This window comes from Siphateles boraxobius, unplaced genomic scaffold (assembly GCF_051911475.1).
Source record: "Siphateles boraxobius isolate OS27281-9 unplaced genomic scaffold, OSU_SipBor_1 92, whole genome shotgun sequence".
Lineage (NCBI taxonomy): Eukaryota > Metazoa > Chordata > Actinopteri > Cypriniformes > Leuciscidae > Siphateles > Siphateles boraxobius.
In genome coordinates, this window is record NW_027509222.1 from 2,594,203 (window position 1) to 2,614,576 (window position 20,374).

Here is a 20,374-nt window from a genome sequence, read left to right on the forward strand (position 1 = left end):
TTGGTTACCAACATTCTTCAAAATATCTTCTTTTCCACAAAACAAAGCACATGATACAGGGTTAAAACAACATGACGGTGAGTAAATGATGACAGCATTTACATTTGTGGGTGAACTAACCTTTTTGTCACAAGATTTATGAATGCTTCATTGATGTAACATGCATTTGCTGTGTGAAAGGGTGCTTTATAAAACGTAATTGGAGTTACTACGCTACAATGATGGTATAAGTTGGTATATTTTTATATATATACCACAGTATTTATTAATTACATGATTTTCCAAGGGACATCTCAAATTAATCTTCATATAATTACCATGCTATACTCAAAAAAACTTGTACTGCAAAAAAACAACTTTTAATCAGTTTTATTATTTTGTTCCTCAAAACAGAGATCTTTTTTTTGAGAAGTAATATTTAAAGTAAAATAACAAAACTTGATGACAGAATTGTGAGTTGAAGTATTCTTCTTACACCATTGACTAATTTTTATGGTCATACATTTTCTTATATTTATATTCTTTATTTTTGTTTATGTTTTTGATTTCATTAAAGTTATGTTTAACGTTGGCCGGTTGCCGCCTCATTAAACACCCGGAAGGAAGGAGGGATGAGCTGTCAAAAGCCCTTTTCACAAAGAGATTCCGTGAAATACACCGATAATTTGTCCCGGGATTGTTTGATTTTGGTTCATTCACACTGCCAGTGATTTTCCGGAATCTGGGAGCACGTTCACACACATCCCGTAAAGACATGTGACGTGTAATGTCTCCACAGCGTCTTAAGTTTACTTATGATCTGAGATTTCTCTCTCCACGCTTGTGCATTTTTTCCTGATTTGATCATAAACTAGCGCATCACGTACCATTCCACTAAGCTGGCGAACGATCTCAGCTTCAGTGTCATCACTACGACACATCCCTTACGGCAGTGATTCTCAAATGGGGGTACGTTGTGGTACTGTAGGGGGTATGTGAGATTTATATATATAAATTTTTTTTTTTCAAACTTATTTAATTTAAATTAATTTAAAAGATATACAAAATCATCCATGATTACTAAAAATATCATACGAAAATAAGTTTAATAAAATGTTTATGTAAACTACATTTTTATATAAAAGGTTTCTATTTAAATGAAATCCTGGTTAAAACTTAGCAATACTACAGTGGAGAACGGGGAGGATGAAGAAAAAAAGAAAGACAAAGTGGAGCCAACAAAATACCGTCAGTATCAGGAGGGGTGTGTTTCGATGGGATTCATGGCAGCAAAGTTACTCATGGTGTGGCGTTTTACATTGCGTCCCCACTGCGTATAGCTACGCAATACGAAGTGACCGTTCTCGAAAGGGAACGTACTACTCGGTTACTATCTTAACCTCGGTTCCCTGAGAGTAGGGAACGAGTATTGCGTAGCCTGCCGCACTGTAGTAACATGGCAAGTTGTCGCTTCAGTCGATTTAAACCTGCTATAATAGCGAATTCGGGTTCCCTTTATAGGCGCTCTGTGTGTCTACGCGCTGGTAGCTGATTGGTTCACACGTCAGAGGCGCCTTCGCCATTGGATGTTCAGTTGCTGCAGCACAGCCAATGAGAGAGTCAGTCTCTGACTGTGCTCGCTGTGCAGTTGCAATGCGTTTTACATATAAGCTTCAATAAATCTGAGGAAAGGAGTTTCCCCCAATTTATTATTGTAAATGTTTATTATTGCAAATGTTTATTATAGCAAATATTTATTATTGCAAATGTTTTTCATTTACAATGTTTTAATAAATCTCATAATGATGGCACATCACTATATCGTAGTCATAGCTTTTATTTCTCAAATGATTTATATCTCAAATGATTGGGGCCGGTCAAGGGGTACTTGGCTGAGAAAAAAATTGATAGGCGGTACGTTATTGAAAAAAGATTGAGAAGCACTGCCTTACGGCATAGATTACGGCTTTTGTTGACAAAGACCGCGTTACGTGACTAATCCCGGCAGTGTTACTAGGTCCCCATTCCGGAATCGATCCCAGAATCAATCCCGGGTCGTGTTTGCGTTCACACAGAAGGCACTCTGGCAATTTTATGTCAATTTTCCGGGATCAAGGCACTGTGTGAAAGGGGCTAATGAGACCGTTGTGCTGTGGGAAATCCACCTGATGGCAGTGCATTCTGGGAACCGGACCCAGATTTTTTTTTTTCCTTTTTCCCTTTTTCATCTCTCTTGCCTTTGTCTTCTCCTTTTCTCTTGCCTCATCAGTCCTTACCCCCAGGTGCTGTGGCCACCATGATGTCCCACCGGTGGAGGGGGGGTAGAAGAGTGCAGTGTCATTTTTGCAAGCAAGACAAGGCCGAGAGCCAGGTGTCGTGATTACTAATGAGCGTCACCTGCGCCACAATGGCCTCGTATCTCAACGAGGAGCTAAGAACGCATAAAAGGAGGAGCGAAGACATTGAAGGCCTGGACATTATGTTATGCTTTGTTTATGTGTGTGCATAACGGACGACTGCTGCCTTTACTTTCGATTTTTGTATATTTATGTATTAACGTCTGTTAAATGTTCGCCTGTTCCTGCCTCCTTCTTCCCACAGCATCTAACCTTGTTTCACTGGTGCCGAAACCCGGGAGGAAGAATGAACACGCTGACAAAGAGCCCTCGCCGCTGTGGGGGATCTGGGTGCCATCAGAGTCTGTCGCCATGGCCATTTGAGGTGGTGGATATATATATATATATATGCAGGAGTGAGTTGCCGGGAGGAAGGACGGACGGACGGACGAACTCACTGCCGGTCGCCTGGGCCGCCTGAGTCCAATATGGGGCAATTTTTGAGATCTCAGAATTTCCCCATTCAAATACATAGGTGTTGGTCCAAAACTACCCAGAGGCATTGCAAATCTGCCACAGAGTGGAACGACTTTCCGTCAAAGGGATTTTGTCAAATTCAAAAAAGCCCCCCCCCCCAAAAAAAATCTCTATGGCATTCTGGTCTCTAAGGGCCCGTTTACACCTGGAATTAAGAGTAAGATGTGTTTTGCATTTACATTTATTCATTTAGCTGACGCTTTTATCCAAAGCGACTTACAATTGCTATATGTCAGAGGTCGCACGCCTCTGGAGCAACTAGGGGTTAAGTGTCTTGCTCAGGGACACATTGGTGTCTCACAGTGGATTCGAACCCGGGTCTCTCACACCAAAGGCATGTGTCTGATCCATTGTGCCATCACCACCCGTTTTGGTGGAGCGGATCACAAGAGGACTTTACTTTTGTGAGGAGCTGACGCTTTACTTTTGCTCACTTGTTTATGTTTATTTTATTATTAAAATTATGTTTAATGTTCACCGGTTCCAGCCTCTTTCTTTCCTAGGAAACAGTTTTTTTACATTTTGTCACCTGATGCAGTTTTGCTTCCTTGCCACTGTCGCCTTTGGCTTTTGGCTTGCTTAGTTGGGGACATATAACATTTAATATTCAACAATAATATCGATCGGCCTGCATTGACACCATTATATGACAAATGAACTGAGCTGGACGATAACATCACCGTTTTCTCCAGAGCGGCTATATATATAAATGAACTAAATTAGTAAATGTACATTCTGATATTGATTTTACATTATTAATATAATACCAATTTAAATATTCAAATAAATCACAACCCCACATAAACAACCAATCATTGGCAACCCTAAATAAACCAAAAGAAACCAAATACTTCAAGTGCAAGTGTGAAATGGAGAGGCAATACATAAGGGTCATAAAAGTAAGTGTCAAAGCTACAATAACTGTTTAGTGTTCACAGGCCTTCAGTGCTGTGTGATGAAAGCAACTGTTCGCTCTTTCCATGATATACTGTCTTCATAATCTATCTGAAATGACTGCTCTGAGACCAGTGACATTAATCTGTACAGACAGAAGCAATCCTAGATCACAAAACCTCCTCTGAGATGTTCTTCAGCACAGGAGCAGATGTCTACCTTAGGGCTTATAGTGAAGGACAGATATGGTATGTGATGCTTGTCTAGATCAATGATTCTCAAATCGGTCCTGGAGACACCACACAACTGCATGACTCGGATGTTTCTAGCACAAAATAGATAAGGATAAGGGAGACATGTAGTTCTGAACTAAATCCTCATCCAAAGCGACGTTAGAGTGTGTGTGAACCTGAGAATTTGGGACACACCAATTCTAATATCAGAAACAATTTAAGGCAGCCTGGGAAAACCCAGACAACTTCCGGCAAATTTAGATTTGCTCTGAAAGCTAGTCTGGCAAAGAGCTCATTCAAGCCCATTTCCAATCCGCATAAAATCGAGGCACCAATCAGAAACGTTGGGGCGGGCTTTACACGATGACGACAGCGCTGGGATTTTGAAGCAGATTTTGTAGCCTACATTACAAAGATGGATGCCGCCGTTGAACATCACTCGTTCAAATCAGCTAGCGCGTCTGTTTTAAACGATTTGAACGTTTCCTTTTAGTTAAAACCCGAGCAAAGGACAACACTCGGAGATGTTTCTCCGCCGCTCTGCATACGTCATCTGCTGCATCGCTCTGATTGGGTTTAGGTCTATCCGCGACGTCCGTTGGTGACGCCCCTCTGGAAATGATTTGTCTATGACGCTTTGCCAGACCATAACTCAGTTACAACTGAGAATGGTCTGGTTTTAACCAGGCTAAATTTAAGGGCAGATAATATGAAAATTGGGACGCAGGGTCAGACACCATAGGCAAAAATCCCACATTAAAATGTGCACAATAGAAAGAGCCTAAAATTAGAGTCGTGCGCAAAAGTTTACATACACCTTGCAGAATCTGCAACATGTTAATTATTTTAACAAAATAAGAGGGATTTATAGAAAATGCATGTTATTTTTGATTTAGTACTGTCCTGAATAAGATATTTTACATAAAAGATGTTTGCATATAGTCCACAAGACAAATAAATAGCTGAATTTATTTAAATGATCTTTTTCAAAAGTTTACATACCCTTGATTCTTAATATTGTAACTGTTGTTACCTGGATGATCCACAGCTGGGTTTTTTTGTTTTGTTTTTGTGATGGTTGTTCTTGAGTCCATTGTTTGTCCTGAGCAGTTGATAAGTTAATAAGCCCAATATATATGTTCACACTGAAGGCAATTGAGGGACTCAAACACAATTAGCCTATTAAAAAAGGATCAAACATTCACTGATGGAACAGAAGGAAACATGATGCATTAAGAGCCGAGCGGTGAAAACTTTTTTGAATTTGAAGATCAAGGTAAATTGCAATTGATTAGACATCCGGGGAACATGTAAGTATCTTTTGTTACTTCTGAAGGGCAGTACTAAATGGAAAAAATCTGTTTAAAAGTTTTCACTGCAGTTTTAAGGAGAAAATACTCAGCAATGGTGTTTACTTATGAATTTTCACATGATTTGTCTTAAAGCATATTAAAAACACCACATAGACATAAACAACATTAAAAGCTGGAGCTTCACCGCAGGGGACATTTTGCTGATTCTGCAAGGTGTATGTAGGTTTTGAGCACGACTGTATATTTAGGTGCATAAAAATGTAATTTTTTGCCAATTTTGAAATACTCAATGCAAAGCTTGTAATGCGATTGAGCTTATTGCTTAGAAGAACTCTTTACTGAAGATTAATATTTCCAGAACCTAGGATACTGCAAAAGTATGTGGTCATTGTTGCTTCCCACACTAAATAGTATAAGAGAGAATAACAGATGCTGAGAGAGAAAAACTCACAAGGCTTCTCTGTAGTTTTCACGCCCCTGCTGTGTGTTTGTTTAGTGATGGAGTCATAGCCATCTTCATACTCATATTTTGATGAAAAAGTTTGCTTTTTCTCCCTGACAACACTGGTCAGCCAAACCTCTGTGAAGCAAGAACGTCTCTCTGCCATAAATAACATTCAATACCTAATCAAAGTGAATACCTGCAGATCTTTACATTTTTATTTTTTATAATAAAATTTTAATGCAAAACTCGCCAGTGAGTTCTTTGGAGAACAAAGAAACACAAAAAGAACAAGGAAAACCCATTAAATAGAACCAGTGACAGGTCTGTTAGTTTGCGTTTACACTCCACATCCACAATTTCATCTATTTTGATAGACTGTATCCGATTTGTGTCTAGTCCATTGCCATGGTTATCACTGTGAATCACTGCATTTTATAAACTTTTATTCAAATTGTGAATGGGTAATAAACAGAAAGCAAGCAAAGAGCGCTTTCTTCATAATCACTGAAGCTGTCAATCACACCAATGTGAACTCACGTTATAATCAATGTGTTTGTCTATACTGGACAATGAATCTCTTTAATCTCTGATTTACTATATTCTTAAAGCTGTGAAACATGTAAATAGAAACCTTCACAGAGTATACAGGAGCGCTTGAAAGCAGCAACCAATCAGCACTCATACTCTTGACACGAGTGAAATTGGTCTTTTTAAGCTAAGCTTTTAATATTATCGCAATTTACACTGTATTTCTTTATTTTATTTTGTCTATATAATAATAATAATATTGCTATTCAATTCAAACTGCACATGCGCATTAGCGCGACCAACCTGAAATATGCTTTTTGTTTGTTTTTTAGAGACAGTTCATGATAGATTGTATTGCTGAATTGATTTAAATTATAATGTGCATGACCAGCAGTTTTTGAGATTTCAGTATTTCCCCATTCAAATAGACAGGTGTAGATCCAAAACAGCGACCCAGAGGCATTGCAAATATTTAGTACGACTTTAAACGAATTGTAGTGATTCTGATTCTAATCGATTCCCAATCTCGATTCCAATAAGGTAAAACATTTAGATATCAAACATATTTATTCTGTGTCTTTTTGCAAAACATTCTGAATACCATGAACACAAATCAGCAGACTTTCCTTCAAAGGGAGTGAAGGACACCCCTTGTGTTAAGATGTGTTTTGGTGGATCGGATCACAAGTGGACGACTCTAAACACAGGTGTAAACGGGTCTAAAACGTTTTGAGCTCGTCCACTTTCCACCACTTCCAGAGAGAGTTGAAAACACATTCGACCGGATTGCTTTCGTAGAGTAAACGCTCATGTGATCGAATGTGTTCAAACAGCCACTAAAAGACCGTCTTCTCTCCGTCTACTGACCTGATGAGTGAACATTATGAGAAGAGATCGAGCCAGACGGGGTTTAAACTTTACCGGCTGAAGACACAAGTTTGGTTTGAAGAGAAAACGTACCAAGCACAACGTTCTCTCAGCATTCCTGATTTCTAACACACACTCACAGCGTTCGGCTGATCTTTGAAGCTTCAGAGCAGAAACTAAAGCTGAAGCTCTCCGTGTGTTTTTCTTTCGTGTTCATATGTAAACTGCGTGAGCTTATTTTGTCCATTAGATTGAAAGATCTGAAAAAGCCCATATATTTACCCGCTTATAGACCCTCCCCTCAAAGAAATCAGGTTGAAAGTAGACAAAAGAGAGATTAAAACACCAGGTGTAAATGGCAATGTGTCTCCCTTAAACAGGGCCTAAATGGCTGAGGTCTTTCCTTTAATGTACTCTAATTCTAAGGGGTTTTGTTTAATCACTCGTTTAACGCCTCTTCTCAAGACGCTGTATGATTTGAATAACATTCAATGTCCGACATGAAAGGTTCCTCTGAAGGGCAACGTTTTTTTTTTTCCAAGTCAAATTGAGCATTAGTAATAGTAATGCTCGTCTTAACAAGAAGCACTAGTGTGATGGTAATGTATAGTATCTGCGGGGCTTACCGTGCTCGTCCAGTAAAATGTTGTCTGGCTTAATGTCTCTGTGAACAAATAAATAAAATTCAGTTATTCTTGTCACACTAAAATTCAACTGGATACAGCAGAAAACAAGTAAAGCATTACATTAACGTCAGTTGTAAAATGAAGAGGCACTCATGCCTCATTTGTGTGGTCTGTTGGTGAGTTGTAGAGCATTCCAGTCCAGTAATATGAGGATTTATTTCTTTTAGGATGCTCCCTATGTAGGCAGTAGGCGGTGAGAAAGCTCTTTAGGTTTTGAACAGATCTGGGACCGGTTGTATAAACACATCCATTATGTTAAGACAGTGTCTTAAGTTCTAGTGTGACCCACTAGCAGTCAGTTTTACTTTTCAGTACTAAATTAGGCTAATCTACGTTTTTATGTAACTGATTTAAAAAAGCTATGAACAGTCTTAAAGAAAAAAAATTGGTGTCTAACTTGTAAGACTAGTTTTAGTGGTTTATTCAACCGGCCCCTGGACATGCAAGAACATTTCAAAGCAACAAACCCAAAACACACTTCTACCCATTTATTGTTCCGCTAAATGGGAATCCACAGACTAATTAACGTCAACTTTGTATATCAAAATGAGGAGATGCTATGGACTGTTCACAAGTATTCTTCAAAAATCAGAAGACATAACCCCCAGATACGGGTGAGCCTACAGGTGAGAAAGGTCAAATGTGTTGAGTTTAATTAGCTGACATTTGCACAGTGCTACAGTATATCAGCCACACACACTACGCCAGGCTTACATCGTTTCTGCACCATGTCTATGTTTGCTGTGCTGCACATGCTGAATTAAAGAGACTGTTCGCATAAAAAAATGAGCACGGATCATCGACATGTAATGTAGTATTTTCTCCATAGATGCATATAATTGAACTTTACTGTTTCACAGTCAACATTCGGGGTTTGCCCAGGGTAAAGCAAGGAAAACTAAAACCTTACGTCACATTTAGATAAACAAGGCAGCATAATGGATGGCACTCGTCTCTTCGTGAGAAACATAAAGTTCTTTATGACACGCAGGATATCTTGTATAGAGATTTAAATGCATAAGAAAAGGCATGATATGCTGTTTTTGTCAATTGTAAGTTTTATCTTCAAATATCAGTGATTTAAACATAAGAAAAGTATGTTTAAATGTATTATCACGACTCACTTGCTTGAGCAACTTAATATATAAATCTATACAGAAGTAATGAATTGAAAAATTATGTTGTTAAACTTTAGTGCGTTCAAACGTGAATACATCTATAAAAGATTGTATAACCGTATTGTTTACAAAGAGAATCACAATGCTGAAAAAAGTCCCCCTGTGGTAAAAATCAAGTTTTTAATGTTGTTTATATGTCTATGTGGTGTTTTTAATATGCTTTAAGACAAACCATGTGTAAGTTCATAAGTCGACAGCATTGCTGAGTATTTTCTCCTTAAAACTGCAGTGAACCAAAGACAGTCTCAAAAACACGGTTTAAAATCGCTGGTGTTTCTGACGTCACAAACGACCTTGTAACCAATCAGATCAACGTGTGATCGTCAACGAGTGGATCTCTGAGCTGAGTGAGTGAGTGGAGGCGGGGCTCATTTGTATATTCATAGAACCGTGTATATTAAATGAGGCAAGGGTGTAGAGTTACATTCAAGATATTTTAAGGCATGAACATTTTTTTTTCAAAGACAAAAAGGCTTAAATATGTAATTTTTGTGATCAAAGATGAGTTTTAATGGATAAAACTATTGACTACAGGGGGACTTTAACACTAAACTGAAAATAAAGTAAGTCACTGGGAGACCATGGACGCTTGTCATTCACTGCATTAATAGAAAGCCAGTTAATTTTAAATATTTTTAATACTAAGTATTTTTCCAAAATTAAGTTTTAGTAGTATTTTCATGCCATGACCGTGACGTAGCCATGCAAACTTACTAGATCGTCTCATTCTAAAGTTTAATGCCGAGGAGGATTTGAGCCTACAAGCCTTCGAGAGACTGTCCGTTTGCCGTCCGTTTGAGAAGCACCGAAATATGGAAACTGAAGCTAAATATAAGACAACTGATTTAAAGATGTTTATTATGTATAGAGAAACAATACATTGTTCACCACAATTCCACTGTTAAATGTGATTATTTACATATAAGATATATAAATATATCAAATAATACTGGCAGCTTGCATCAACAAAAGCATATATCATAGATTAGTTTAGGTCTGTTTTTAAAGGTTTGTAAGTTATTGTTAAAAACCTGTTCCCCTATGGAGAAAAATAATTGGATTTTAACTTCCGAAACCCAACTCTTGCACTCTATAGCCCACTGCAGGGGAGTTAGTTATAGTAGTAAATTAAAACATAAATTTCAATCTGTTCCTCACACATATCTACTATACTGTATGACTCCAGAAAACATGGATTATACCGTACTGTACATGGTCGTGTGGACTACTTTTACGAAGCTTGAAATAATACTATTTGAGTGTGGCCCAACATGAGGGTGACGGAATATTCATTCTTAGCATAAATATTTGGTTACACTTTATTTTAACGTGACGTAGTAACACGTTACTACGTATGTTATTACTATATTATTCTATAGTAATAACAGTAAATAATGCATAATTACAAGCAACTAACCCTAAACCAAACCCTAACTCTATAAGTACATGCAGTTGATTAATATTACTCAATACTTATTTGAGTGAGAACAATGCAACTACGTCACCTTAGAGTACATGTAACCAAATATTTAGTTACATAGTAGTTTAAATGAACAGCAGATGTTCTCAAATGTGTTTGTCAAAACGTAATTTAAGCAGAATAGTTTGTCAAATGATTTTCTTGTTCTTATCAAACAGAAACATAGCACATAGTGCCAATGTTACACAAATGCTAATTGTTTTCATGCATGTATCCTAAAATGCAAATGAGCTGCTGCTCCCCGCCCCTTTCCAGAAGAGGGCGGAGCCTGATCAGCTTGTGCCTCCGATACTCTGCCAAAACATAACAAAACGTGTTTGGTTTTGATTGTCATCTCTATTGCGGTCACACTCATGTGACACTGCAGTTTTTCATCATTAAAGTTTATTATCTGCATGCGTTTTAAAGCCATATCAGTTAAAACTAATATGTGTTTTTGAGCGCACACATCCGAAGCATGCACACAGAAAGCTGGCTGTCAGACGGCACTTCCGGTGAGTATTAAACTAAGTTGTCTTTCAAGTATTATTGCACTTAAACTATCAAATACACACAAGATGTCAAAAACACAAAGTTCACGTAAACACCGTCGGTTATGTCTGTGAACGTAAACCGCAGGGAAATAAATCACGTGTGTATATTAGATCTGTGCATCTGTGCAAGTGAAAGCAGCATAATAATAATAATAATAATAATAATTCATTACATTTATATAGCGCTTTTCCTGGCACTCAAAGCGCTTTACATGGAAGGGAGAATCTCCAAAACCATCACCAATGTGCAGCATCACCTGGATGATGCGACGGCAGCCATATTGCTCCAGACACACCAGGTATTATTATAATATTCAGTACCTACGTAAATATGAATCAAACAACAACAGAAAAACAGAAAATCACTCACTGCTCTTGACTGAATAACTTTAATAAGAATACATTTCTCACTTGAATGCTCGGGCGAGGAGATAAACATGGCGGACTGTGTGCAGCTCACAGAGGGGCGGAGCTAAGCTAATAGGGCGGAGTCTCTGAAATCGTGGGCGGGGCTTGTTCGGATGTGATGTCATATTGAATCACATTCCTGCTCAATTTGAGACTTTCAGATTTATGAGGAAAATAACAAACGGAGTGAATTGATTTTTACTACAATAGGGTGGTTGTGTAAACACTTTAAGTTTACATTGACTTGCTGCCAAAATGAGGCATACAATATGTCATATTAAAATATCAGATGCAGCTGCTTCATTGATAACCCATCTTCTATTTCTGCCCACTATTGAGAAGTGGTGACATTTCAGCAACAGCTGTCAAAAGTTGTTCCATCCCTCACCATTATAAAAGTAATTCTCATCAATAGTCAATTGTCTTAGATATCTTGGAGTCGATTCAAAGGCATCACCTAATAAAAAAGTGACATGGGAAGTCATTATGAGTTACTCCTCCACACCTCACACACCTGACCTTTCTCAGAGCTCAATGGCAGTGTTATCTGACCACCCTGAGAGCAGTGGGCCGGGCAAACCGATCCACCAGCCTTTTCTTTCGGTTGACTGCTCCAACAACCTATTAGCAGGATCTAATGGCCTCATTACATCACATATCATGATGAGGGCTGTAAGTGAGCTGCCCTCCTCGATACTGGATCCCTGTTTAGATACGAAGGAACAGAGGGACAGCTGGAGCCCAACACAAGCTCTTCAACAACGTGCCTTTGTGGGCATCTGAATGTTTGCTAGTGGTGTTTGATGAAGGAGATGGCTGCTTTTGAGCTTTTCTGGACAAAGCTGACATGTGTTACTCTTTACTGGCCCTTTGTCCAATAATACGATCTTTATGATTAGAATGTCCCACCTGTTGCTATTGCCAACCAATACTAGCAATTGCAAGAAAAAAAATCAGCGTAAACTAAAGCCTACTTAATAAAAAGTGAACCCTTCAAAATCTCCCGCCCCCTACTTCCTGTTTCAATATGAAATACATCAATGCTGGAAAAAAAATATGCATAACTGTCAAGCAATTTCATGGGGTCTTTTACGGTTAAGCATGAACAATTTGGGTTGATAATCATTCATAATCAGTAATGTTAGGTTGGGAATGAAGACGTAAAAGACAGCATGAACTAAGATGAATAAATACTGTAGAAGTATTGTTCATTGTTAGTTCATGTTTAGTCTCAGACTCAGACGTCACCCCACAGACTGTTGGCTGAACGACTGATGCATAAGGCACACAAAATGGGAAACACTTTTCAAAGTTCAGAGTTTCAAAGTCGTCACCTGATTGGTTGAATTCTACAGGATTTCTGGTAGACGTGTTTTGCGTATCAAGATCAAATAATTCAAAAGTATGTGAAGTTTGTGGCTCCATTGTTGCAGCAAACTTGCACAACGTTCTTGAATGAATAATTTATTAGATGCATGGCGGTCTGCTATCGTAGGGACATCGACTTAACATTTTAACTAGGGCTGGGTATTGATTCAAATGTCCCGATTCAATTCGATTCAATTCTGATTCAAAAGATCTGGATTCAATTTGATTCTTAATTTGATTTGATGAATTCAATGATTAACTTTTCACTGGGAAAAACTACAAACTAATATAAATTTCAAAGATTAATAAAAAAAGTTAACACTCATTAATAAAAAATAATGGCACAAGCTATAGCACAAATAAATAAATACAATAGGACACATATACAAATGAAATAATTTTCAGGTAGGTGTAAATAACACTGCAAATAGTCTTCACTGTACAAACTAAATAAAGGTTCATCCTTATTAAAGTTACAAAAAAGTTATTCAGTGAAGAGCAAGGAGTGATTTTCTCTTTGTCTTTTGTAGTTTGATTAACATTAAAAACACAGACATCAGGAGGAATATTAGGCTGCTGTCACTTTAAGACTAATGCACGGATCCAATAATGACACACGCATTCTTTCTCTACCGATTACTTAAGCCGTAACTGACTAACTCACTTGTACTCACAAAAGCAGACATTTTGAGATACATTTGTGGGAATTTGTCCTTTTAGGTGCAAGGAAACATTAAAGAGAATTCATTTTATTATTTTCACACTGTATGAGACGTTCTCTTTCACTTGAATGCTTAAATTGGCAAGGGTTAAAAAAGTGTGCAAATGGTAAACTTTCATGACTATGCAGCACTGGTCCAATCGGGACACTGACAGTTTCTTCAACTGTCTGGAAAGTCTTGCGTTCAGCACTGAATGAATGACACGGTCCCGCTGCAACATTGCGCAAGGCAAATAAGAGGATGACATCTAGTGGAGAAGACTAGTAATAAGATTAAAGTCAAACAGATATTATATTTAATGTTTGCGGAAATAAATACGAAAAAAAACCCCTCAGAATTATGGCTTTTGAGTAGCGATATCGAGTTGACCACATTTTAAAAAAGATTAATCGGAAAAAAAATCGATTTTCACGCTCCTAAACATGATGCGGAACCAAACAAACTGTGATTGGTTGCTTTACATGTCAGTCAGACATTCTCTTGGGCGGTCCTTGGCCAATTAAATCTGCGATTGGTCCAGACCTTCTGCCGACAGTCTGAAGATCTGGCTACGAGAGACTGGTTCATGTTAAATAATGTAGTTAGCTCATTTTAACAACATGAAACATTTTTGTAAAGTGTTACAAAGACTACTTTCAAAAACGTAAAATAAAAGATTTCACACTTTTGAACTGTAGTATATATAATTTAAATATACCTGTATATGTAATAAGTACATAATTTGTAAGTATTAATTATTTTATTGGGTTTAGGGTGATTAACAGTCTTCCTTTAGTCCTAAATGTAATGCAAACATTGGTTTAGAAAACTATTCCCATCTGAATAGTACAAATTAGAATGGATTTGTTAGTAATAATTTTGGACTTTCTTATCCACCCCCACATCCTGTTCTGAAGAGCCTTGTCTCTTAAGATGCTGTTGATTGAGAAGCACTCCAGTGTTAATAATTCAAGTAGCTGTAAGGAAAAAAACCAAACAGGGTATATTGTTTTCATCGCTGTAGCCCAGGCGGAACAGGGGATGCCGTCTCAGGGGAGATCTTCCATTATAGGGATGGAAATGCACTGGAGGGTGATAAACACTTGTGTTGTTTCTAGTATTACAGGGCTCAAAGCTAAAGATTTTTTCTACTGGCCTGGTTTGTCTAGTCTAGTGGTATACATTTTTGCCTGCCCCAACACAAATAAGTAATAAATAAAATAAAACATTGATTGTTTTCGTAGCTTTTGACCCAGTACCTTTGTATTAAGGATATGACACCATTGATACCATTGATATTCCACAATTCCCCAAAACTACTAGACAAACTAGTATAAATTTCAAAAATTATTAAACAGTCAGTAATAAAATAAGAACAAATAAGGATCGGCTCTCCCGATCATCTCCAGCAGCAGCAGCCTCTGAAGCATCACTGACTCCGCCTCCGTTTCCCTCGTAAGCTGATATTAGTATTTAAACATTCTCTATGATAAAAAATGTTTGTAAAAATATTTCAATAACACGGTTTTGGCGGTTATAGAGTTCTAATGACGATGTTCAACTATAACCGTCAGTCTCACGGTTATACAGGTCCTTCTCAAAAAATTAGCATATCATGAAAAGGGTCTCTAAACGAGCTATTAACCTAATCATCTGAATCAACTAATTAACTCTAAACACCTGCAAAAGATTCCTGAGGCTTTTAAAAACTCCCAGCCTGTTTCATTACTCAAACCGCAATCATGGGTAAGACTGCCAACCTGACTGCTGTCCAGAAGGCCATCATTGACACCCTCAAGCAAGAGGGTAAGACACAGAAAGAAATTTCTGAACAAATAGGCTGTTCCCAGAGTGCTGTATCAAGGCACCTCAGTGGGAAGTCTGTGGGAGGGAAAAAGTGTGGCAAAAAACGCTACACAACGAGAAGAGATGACCGGACCATGAGGAAGATTGTGGAGAAGGACCGATTCCAGACCTTGGGGGACCTGCGGAAGCAGTGGACTGAGTCTGGAGTAGAAACATCCAGAGCCACCGTGCACAGGCGTGTGCAGGAAATGGGCTACAGGTGCCGCATTCCCCAGGTCAAGCCACTTTTGAACCAGAAACAGCGGCAGAAGCGCCTGACCTGGGCTACAGATAAGCAGCACTGGACTGTTGCTCAGTGGTCCAAAGTCCTTTTTTCGGATGAAAGCTAATTTTGCATGTCATTCGGAAATCAAGGTGCCAGAGTCTGGAGGAAGACTGGGGAGAAGGAAATGCCAAAATACCTGAACCCCAGTGTCAAGTACCCACAGTCAGTGATGGTCTGGGGTGCCATGTCAGCTGCTGGTGTTGGTCCACTGTGTTTTATCAAGGGCAGGGTCAATGTAGCTAGCTATCAGGAGATTTGGGAGCACTTCATGCTTCCATCTGATTTCATTTTTCAGCACGACCTGGCACCTACTCACAGTGCCAAAACCACTGGTAAATGGTTTACTGACCATGGTATTACTGTGCTCAATTTGCCAACTCTCCTGACCTGAACCCCATAGAGAATCTGTGGGATATTGTGAAGAGAAAGTTGAGAGACGCAAGACCCAACACTCTGGATGAGCTTAAGTCCGCTACCGAAGCATCCTGGGCCTCCATAACACCTCAGCAGTGCCACAGGCTGATTGCCTCCATCCCACGCCGCATTGAAGCAGTAATTTCTGCAAAAGGATTCTCCGATCAAGTATTGAGTGCATAACTGAACATAATTATTTGAAGGTTGACTTTTTTTTGTTGTATTAAAAACACCTCTTTTATTGGTCGTTTATGCTATGCTAATTTTTTGAGATAGGAATTTGGGTTTTCATGAGCTGTATGCCAAAATCATCAGTATTAAAACAATAAAAGACCTGAAATATTTCAGTTGGTGTGCAATGAATCTAAAATATATGAAAGTTTAATTTTTATCATTACATTATGGAAAATAATGAACTTTATCACAATATGCTAATTGTACCCCTAATATATATATATATATATATATATATATATATATATATATATATATATATATATATTATGTAAAGAGATAGATGTAAAGAAAGAGCTCAGGTAAAGACCTGCAAGTCTACCTGCATGAGTCCACTGAGCAAGGACATTGACAAGGCATTGCACGCTGAACTAATTATCCCCTTTCTACTTTCTTATTCCCTAGTAATACTCATTTACCATCAGTTCATCTCTGTTGTCCGTGGCAGACAGAAGTACAAGCACCTCTGCATACAGAAGTACACTCCAAGATACCAATACGTTCCCTTGCCACCAGCCTGTTATCCTCTCCGTCGGGCTGTGGAAATGTCAATCGGCTGTCAACAAAGATCTTAGCAGACAACCCTGCCACTCCTGTAGCCCTCTCCACTGACTTCACTTTCTCCCACCGGGGGACAGGTCTGCTCATTTCCGACAGCTGGAAAATCTCTCATCTCTCTTCTCCCTAATTATACTTCTTTTGAATATTATGATAACTGCTAATCCTGCCAAACTTTATCTTATTGCCATCTACCACCTACCAGGTCAACTAGGCAACTTTCTGGAAGAGCTGGATGTGCTACTGTCTTCTTTTCTGGAAGACGGCACGCCGCTGGTAGTTCTTGATATCCACCTAGACAAACCTCAAGCAAATGATTTCCTAACTCTTCTAGCCTTGTTCGACCAGCGCACCGCTGCGATACACAAAGCAGGTGAAGAGCTAGATCTCATCTTCACATGCAACAGTACGATTGATAATCATCTTGTTACTCCACTATGTCTTTCTGACCACTTCTTTCTACAGTTCTCTGTCACTCTGCCTTCATGCTCACCACTGAATCCTCCTTTGCCACTGAATTCTCTATTTCCTACACACTTTTCCTCTGTGGTCTCTGCACCCTTTCCTGCCACTAACCACTTCTCTTCTCTGGATGTCAAAGAAGCAACAGACACTATAGACAGGCCCTATTTTAACGATCTAAGCGCATGGTCTAAAGCGCACAGCACAAATGCGCATGGTCTAGAAGGGTTGTCCCTATTCTCTTAAAGTCCCTGTAAAGGCAATTCTAAAAAAAAATTCTAAACACATTATAAATGTTAGAAATCAACTTGATGACGCACTGGAGCCCCTGAGCTCCTGGACACGCCCCTACTTGATCACGCACTGGAGCCACTGAGGCAGGCCCCTCCCCTAACAATATAAATAGAGCACATTCACATCAGTTTGCCACTCAATCGCGATTTACTGTCAGTCATAGGCGTAATTCACGTATAAAACAGATCGGTGTCCTTATTTAAATTTCAAAAAAACGATCACATCAAGAAGAGATGGATTAATTTTGTGAAGAGACACCTTGAAGGAGAACTGAGGATCACCACCAAAACCCGCCTCTGTAGTGATCATTTTACACAGGATAGTTTTATAAACTTTAGTCGGAGACAACTGGGATTCACTGATAATCCGCTGTTACTGGTAATCTCCCGCCTCAACCTTCATCCTCAACTGGTGCCATCATTGGCAGTGCGTGCCCAGCGTGCGAGCATCCATTCCTGTAGCGGTGACAGTTGAGTGTGGCGACGGCAGCTTTCCCGCAAGTGGTCGTGGTTTCAGCGCAGCCAGTGGAGACGCCTCCAGCATTTGAGAGCAGATTACTGCTCATTTTTCCAAGATTTTGATAGCATATTTTATGTACTTGCCGGCTTTTTTATCATTCAAATTTGGCTGGGTGGCTAATAACACATTTTTCTGTGGTGAAAAACTCAGAACACATTCTTAATTTTGACTTTACAGGGACTTTAATGAGTAATGGGTGTGTTTTGGGCATAACGTGCAATAAACCAAGTCTCATCTCCGATTCCCTTTAAAAGCCAGCCGCGTTCGCGCCATGGTGGATTTGCTATTTACATGGCGGAATTTGCAAGCGGAAAAACTGAACGCTTCTCTAGCGAGGAAACGGATCTGCTCATGCGCGAGGTTAAAGCGAGCAAGCAGGCCATCTTAGGGACAAAGTGTACGCGCTTTGCGTACCCGCCTATAGGAGCACATTACTAACGCGCTCTTTAAATAACAAAAAAAATATTGAGCCATTGACTCTAGACCAGATTTCAGTTGGTCAATGGCGCAGTCTATTTCAGTTGCCTCAAAATAGCAACAAGTCAACAATGCGCAAGAACACACTAAGTTTTCAGATCAGCAGCCCATGGGCGCTTGATAACTGTTTGGGGCTGAAACTAGCAAAAAACACTTGTGTCGTGTCTGGCGCTGCATTGCGCCGGGTGTATGATAGGTCCCTCTATGTTCCACCTTAACATCATGCCTGGATAACATCTATGATATCACATTGATGCTAGCACATGCGACACCCTCCAGCTCCTGACTCACAGATGTTCTCCGTGACCATCAAACCAAGCTCAGAGCTGCTGAGAGGAGAACGGCTCAAGACTTAAGACCCAGCTAACCTAAGGAAATATCATTCATTCCTATCTCCTCTTGTGTTTCTGTCACAAACTCAAAATCAAAACAAAATCAGCAACACCTCAGACAAATGGGAACTTTTCACAATATTCTCCTCTCTACCCTGTCTCCTTCCTCCACCTCTTCCCTGACTGATGACTTTGCCAGCTATTTGACCAATAAGGTGGCAACCATCAGCAATTAGTTCTCTGCTCCACTTATCCACAACCAGCCTCATCCCACACACATTTCACTCTTCTCTTCCTTCTCTCCCCTCACAGAGAAAGAGTTCTCCAAAGTTCTCAGTTCCAGCCATCTTACAACTTGTTCCTCAGACACAATCCCCTCCCACCTTCTACAATAGATCTCACCAACATCGCTATCCGCTCTGACATTTAACCCCACTGCTCAAAAGCCAACACCCAATCATACAGCAATTGAAAACAACAGAACAACCTACTTGATGACAACCAGTCTGGCATCAAAACTGGACTCTTCATGGAGACCGCCCTGCTGACCATTGCTGAAACCATACGGCTGGCAAGAGTGACCTCAAGATCAGCTCTCCTTATTCTACTAGACCTGTCAGCTGCCTTTAACACTGTAAACCACCAGATCTTCCTGTCTACCCTTTCTAACTTGGGCATCACAGGTACGGTACTTCAGTGGCTTCAGTCTTAGCTCACAGGTAGATATTTCAAGGTTTCATGGAGAGGAGGGGTATCTGCCTCACACCAGCAGATCACTGGGGTGCCTCTAGGTTCAGGGCTCACTTTTCTTCTTTTTTTATTTACACAGAAAAGGTAATAGGCACATGGCTTCTATACCACTGCTATGCAGAGGACAAGCAGCTTAATCTGTCACTTCAACCTGATGATCAAACTGTTTTAGCTCATTTCTCTGCCTCCCTTTCAGACATTTCTGCCTGGATGAAGGAGTGTCATCTACATCTCATACTTGAAAAGATGGAGCTCCTTGTAATTTCTTCAGACCTGTCAGGTGACCATAACATCACTGTGCAAATGGGGTCTACAACACTGACGACAAACAGGACAGTTAATGTTGATTCAGTATGATTGCACCACATTGCATTATAGGTTTGAGCTAGGATCATTCAACTAAGCATTTAAATATCATCCGACTAAGAGATATTTTTTTGGAAATATACAGTGACAGCTGATGTTTATTTGCATTTTATGTGAGTAAGCATGCTGTTATAAAGATATTTTTTTGGCCATATAATTATCCACAACTGTACCAAATTGCATATTTTCGCTCAGTTTGGGCCTCTGAATAAAACGTTGGTGTTTTTTTCCTGCTTGAGTGTGAGCTCCATAATTTCATTATACGTGTCACGGTTATGGACTCTTATTTAGATATTCTGTTTTGTTTCCCTTAGTTCCTGTTTCCCTGCTCTGATTAGATTCGGTTTCCTT

The 20,374-nt window shown here is 39.3% G+C and overlaps 1 protein-coding gene across 1 annotated transcript in view; it reads right to left on the bottom strand.

Moving 5' to 3' along the window:
- Positions 1 to 20,374, bottom strand: part of stk32a (serine/threonine kinase 32A) — an 88,927-nt gene that overhangs the window by 30,899 nt on the left and 37,654 nt on the right. Inside the window, exon 6 of the mRNA XM_077224842.1 lies at positions 7,759 to 7,796. Within this exon, the coding sequence (XP_077080957.1) occupies positions 7,759 to 7,796 (38 nt within the window). The remainder of the gene's footprint in view (positions 1 to 7,758; positions 7,797 to 20,374) is intronic.